Raw genomic sequence first — 5272 nt, forward strand, 5'->3', positions numbered from 1 at the left:
CTTTTGTTTTTGTGCCACCACTGTTTGATTAGTTTAAAGAGCTCTTCTTCCTTTCTTTCTGATGTTTATCCCTTGATGTGTTAATAGATAGCAATATTATTCGCTCTCAGCCTCCATTTTGCTAGGCCAAACAAGCCAGGCTCTTCTAGTCCCTCATACAGTATGCTCCCCATCGCCCTTCTCCACACCTGTTCCAGTTGGAAGTCGTTGTTCCTGAACACAGGTGACCAGATTTGTACACATGATTCCAATTTAGTTTTATTTTTTGTTTATATCTTTACAGAAAATGGCACATAAATCACAGGTTCTGAATGACTAGAAGTTGTTACAGTTCCATACCTCAAACACCTCAATACGGAAGTCTTTTCTCACTGTATGTACATTATTTACACACCATGGGCTATAAACTAACACGTCAAACAAACTGGGGACAAAGACGAACAGAGATGCATGAAAGGGGAGGATCAGCCTTTGACAGAATAAAAACAGTAGTTCTGGGGAAGGATTGCTCACAGTTTACAGCAGGACAGAAAGGGACATGTGGAGTCACTGTCCTGGGGCCTTCATGGAGGGCAGTCCCTCACTAGGATGGGAAGGCAATGTTAGCATGGAGCTGTGAAGCTGTGGGTCTGTGTATTCATATGGGATTCTGGGTATGAGGAATATGTACATATCACAGTGTTTGTGAGTTTATGTGCATCTGTGGACATGGCTGAAGCTCCCTTTGAGACTCAGAGACCAAGCTGGTCAAATATAAGCCAGTACATACATTTGGCAAATGATACCACTTTACGCTGACTGATTTATTCAGAAAACATATTGCCTGGTATTTGACCCATTCAATACAGAAGTTGAGGCAATGCCTGCAGGCCTCTGCCCCTAGGCTCTTGGGGTGCATTGCTATTCCCAGAGGTCTTCTGGGAGCTGTAGCCAAGTCTGATCATCAGCCTTGTGGGAGCAGCCTAGACCCACAGCATGTTTGTAGCAAGGACTCTGTTATTATTCTATATGAGTAAACCTCAGCAGCTTGTGCTAGGGGCCAAAAGGTGCTAACCAGACAGTGCTAGGGAGCAGTTTGAGGCATCCTGGATTACAGCTAAACTGCCACAGCATGTGGAACCGGGTGCAGGTTCTGGCTGATGCCTGGGCATAGGTACTGAGGAGAGTGGAGCCAACTACTAGGTAACCACGCGGGAGGAGCTGGGTCTCATCATTACAGGTAAATTTGGGTGCAAGGCTTGGGTACCCATGAGATCCTGGGTGTCTGTAAAGCATAAAGCCAGGTATGGTATGTGCTTTGGGTGCTGCTAGCTGCAGGAACTTGGTACCTGAGGGTGTTATGAATCGTCAGCACCCTTACAGAGGGAAGTCAGAGTAAAACTCAGGATGTCCCATAGGGAAGGTGTGGGTCTTGGGTACCTGGGGCTGGGGGATCAGCTCCTGCAAATTATCCCTGTTCTCCCCTATTCCCTTGGCTTCTCACTGAAAAACCAAGACCAAAATCAGCTGCCCAACATGCCAGTCACCCTCCCCATTCCAAAGTGCCCCGGGACACCCCAACACTCAGTCAGGAAAGATATACATGGAACATATAAATCACCATTTAAATAGACTCACTGTTTTACGCAAACACTTCCATGGATTTGTCCCACAATAATCACGGTCAGAGAGAGGGTAAAATGGTCCTTGTGAGGGCAGTGGGTCCATCTCACCCTGCCCACACTGCGTCCTGACATTCTGAAGGCCAGACGCCAGAAACACGGGTACAAGGGAGGGACCTGGTCTGCAGGAGATGGAGCTCCTGCTGCTTGGAAGGGTGTCCCAGCCTCTCCTGCTGATGGCCAACAGCAGGTTTCTGGTGGGAGTAATGGTTGGGAAGGGACTTGCCCAGAGGCTGGAAGTTGGTGGAACTCAGGCAAGAGCAGAGTCTTGCATGGAGACAAGTGGGACTGCAGCTGGGGACAGACTGACCCAGTGCCTGGGGGTGGGTGAAACTGGAGCAGGGGCAGCCTTGCTCTGATATGAGTTTGGGTGGAAGTGGGACTCAGACTCACTCTTAAGACTGGACAATTTGGACCAGGTCAGAGAAACCCGAAGTGGCTCCGAGGCTAGTGCAGAGGGACCCAAAGCCTCAACTGGCTCCAGTTCCCTCTCAGATGAAGATGGGTACAGTTCCTGATCTCCCAGAAAGGGGGAGAGAGGTGGAAGCAGGAAGACTCCTGAGGGCAGAGTGGGGAATGGGGTGGTAATACCCCTGAGGGGAACAGTCTCTGGACACACCTGACAGGCAGAACTTGGCCTGAGCCTGTGGCTTCCTGAAATGCAGAGACCATGGGAGGCCTCACTCCCTGGGCAGGGGTGGCAGGAGGGGCCTTGTCAGTCTGAGAGGAGGCTGCAGCCCCCAGAAGAGAGTCTTTTGGGGCCATTTTCCATCATCTCTTTTCCCCTAGATCAGCTTCTCCTCCTTTTGTGATGAATTTGATTTCTCCGTTTGTCTCTCATCCTCTGCTGCTGCCTCCTCTTCCTCTTTCTCTGGCTTCCTGACGGGAGTTGGGGAGTCCCCAGGGATGGTCCCCAGGACTTTGGTGCTATGCTCCTGAGCTTTGGCCCTGAGGGCAGCAATGCTGTTTTCTCTCAGTTCCTCCTGGGAAATGGTGGTTTTGGGATCCGGGCCCCTCTCTTCCTTGTCACTCTTGTCAAGCTTGGGCAGGGCGGGGCGCTCCACTTCTGTCTTCCTTCCTGCCTCAGCTGCTGCCTCCAGAGACTTTTTGTGCATCCCTAAAAAGAATTGTTGGTATTCGGGTTTAGAAAAGCGCCTGGGCATGGGAAAGCCATCTTGAACTGAAAACAGCAAAGATAAAGAGAGGCCAGAATTAAGGAAAAGCAGAAACCCTTGCTTCAAACAGCAGTCAGAGAGAGCCCATTGCTTTGGGCCCTGCATGAGGGGGAGCTCAGGCCAGTTCTCTACTAGCAGCAGACCAGCCCTGAGAGGAGAGCAGGTACCATCTCTGTGCTCAAGGCAGGTCAGCCCTGATTGGGGAGCATCAGCCAGCTCTGTGCTTGAGGCAGGGCAGATCCGGATGGTAAGACTATGTTTGCTCCGCTCCAGACAGGCTAAGCCTGAGGAAAGAGCCAATGCTCTGCTAAAGGGGCAGATGTGAGGAAACACCAGTGTGGAGCCAGTGTCTGTGAAGGGCCAGGTCTGAGACGGACATATATGCCTAAGTCTTGATGTCCCATAAGGCGACACAGTCTAAATGCCACAAAGAGACAGGGAATTTCCCAAAGGATAACTGCAAGGTAGGGCTTTGAGAGATCAAACAGAACAGGCCATCCAGTGCTGAGGAACAGTGAAGTGATGGCTAGCAGTGACAAGATGGAAAAGGAGGAAGGGCCAGCATAGCAGCCCTTTCACTTGGACAAGGCAGGTGTAGTGGGTGTTCTCTATTCTCTCATTTACAGAAGCCCTTTGCATCTTATCATCCCTTTGCCTCTGTCTCTCTCATTCACAGCCCAGCCCTCTGCCTCTCTCGCTCTCAGTTTTACAGACAGAAGGACAGGGTCGTCCATTTCTAAGGTGCCACAAGTCAGTGTTTTGGCAGAATTAGTCTGAAAGATCAGAAAACAGGAAGCAAAGAGCACAAGTGTGAAAGGGGATTTACTACATCCACATCTACACAGCCCACACACCCACCCAAGAACAACAGGCAGGAGTTTGGTGCCCTCAGCTGGAGGGAGCCGCAGGGGAACTCCACTCCAGTCCTCCAGAAAAGGGTTGTTGAGAGGACAAGTTGGCTCCCTCACCCCAAATAAAGTCACACAGGCTTGCAGGAGCTGGATCTAAACAACTTCTTCCAGCCCTTCAATGGAAACCAATTTTCTATTGACTCTGAGTCCAGGGAAATCCATACCACAGGAACTGGGGCCCAATATCCCTTATCCCATGCCAGGAGAGTCCAGGATGGTGGTCAGCAGCCTTATCTACATACTTCTTAGCTCAGGGACCAACAGCTTCACACTATGAGTCTGGAGCTGGGGACAGATAAGTCTAGACCCAGGGACTGACAGTCGCAGCTCAGGCCCCAGGAGTTGGGGCCCGTTGGCCATTAGCAGTAGCAGTGTCCCTGTGTTCTGGAGGAGAGAGCAAGTGCTCATTAATTTCCTCCCCTTATTCAGCATTTTCAGTATAGCTCAAATTTCCTTCATTTTAACTCCTTACTCCCTTGACTACTGGCTGTGCCCCATGGGCCCCATGAAGGGGACTGGTCTCTTACCCAGTAGCCAAGGGGCGCAGGACTCCATGATGCCGTCCTTGGCAGATTTGAGAATAGATTCTGGCAGCGGGATGGAGTGCCGTACCATTGCGCCATAGAGCCCATATTCGGCCATCACGCTGCTCCTGCCCCAGCACTTCTCCCGCTTCCGCCATTTGGCCCGGCGGTTCTGGAACCACACCTGCAAAGGGCAACAGAAAAGGGAGCTGCAGTTTACTGAGGCCAGGTGACTTGGCTCTTGAAGTGAAGGCTGCCCCCACTCCATGTGGGCTGAGGAGGCTGTATGTCAGCTTGCGTGTTGGTGCCTGCATGGCTTGTGACTATTTGTGCAAGTGCATGTGCATGTGAGAATGACCACATCCTCACATGCACATGCACATCCTCCTAAGGAACCAGAAGCTAAAACAATATAGATGTAAAAACATGGTAACTGCTGACACAAACCACAGGACTGAAAGGGCTGAATGGATCCAGCAAAGCACAAGTGATGGGCTAGCTTTCTTCCTGCAGCTCTGCTGATGCCCCTTAGTGCTGCCCCATGGGGACTTCCGCCTCCCTAGCAGTGGACCTCTACCTACTAAGCTCTTCCAGTGCTCCTCAGTCTCTCTGGGGGGAGAGAGCCTCCTAAGCACCATCACTATCTCCCAGGGGCAGAAGTATGCATCTCCCTCAAGGAGTGCCATGCTGCTTTTCTCCACCAGGACCCATGTCTCTCCCAGAAGGGGCTGTGCTTGTCCCACCTGAAGCAGCTGTGGCTTTCATTCCTAGGGCAGTACACAGCACATATTTTTTTCGCCCTCACAAGAGCGAAAAGGGCCAAGCTTCACAACAACTCCCACCCCTCTCTGCAGGATGTAATTAATTTCCCATTGCAGTGCCTCTTTCTAGTGGCTTTTGGCTCCTGTGCTTGGGATTTTCTCTTTCATTATTTATTGGGTGTCTGAGCTGCAGAGGGAGGCTGTGTGCAGTGATGCCGGGGGGGAGGGCTGGGCCTGGGC

General features: G+C 51.2%; 1 protein-coding gene across 1 annotated transcript in view; it reads right to left on the reverse strand.

Annotated features, from left to right (window-relative positions):
* Nucleotides 1-288: 288 nt before the first annotated feature.
* Nucleotides 289-5272, reverse strand: part of VSX2 (visual system homeobox 2) — a 46594-nt gene continuing 41610 nt past the window's right edge. The window contains exons 3-4 of the mRNA XM_019518836.1: nt 4275-4455; nt 289-2778 (exon numbers count right to left, since the gene is read on the reverse strand). Of these exons, the coding sequence (XP_019374381.1) occupies nt 2447-2778; nt 4275-4455 (513 nt within the window). The 3' untranslated portion in view covers nt 289-2446. The remainder of the gene's footprint in view (nt 2779-4274; nt 4456-5272) is intronic.

The sequence above is a fragment of the Gavialis gangeticus genome, unplaced genomic scaffold, assembly GCF_001723915.1.
Source record: "Gavialis gangeticus isolate Ggan-Ray unplaced genomic scaffold, GavGan_comp1, whole genome shotgun sequence".
NCBI lineage: Eukaryota > Metazoa > Chordata > Crocodylia > Gavialidae > Gavialis > Gavialis gangeticus.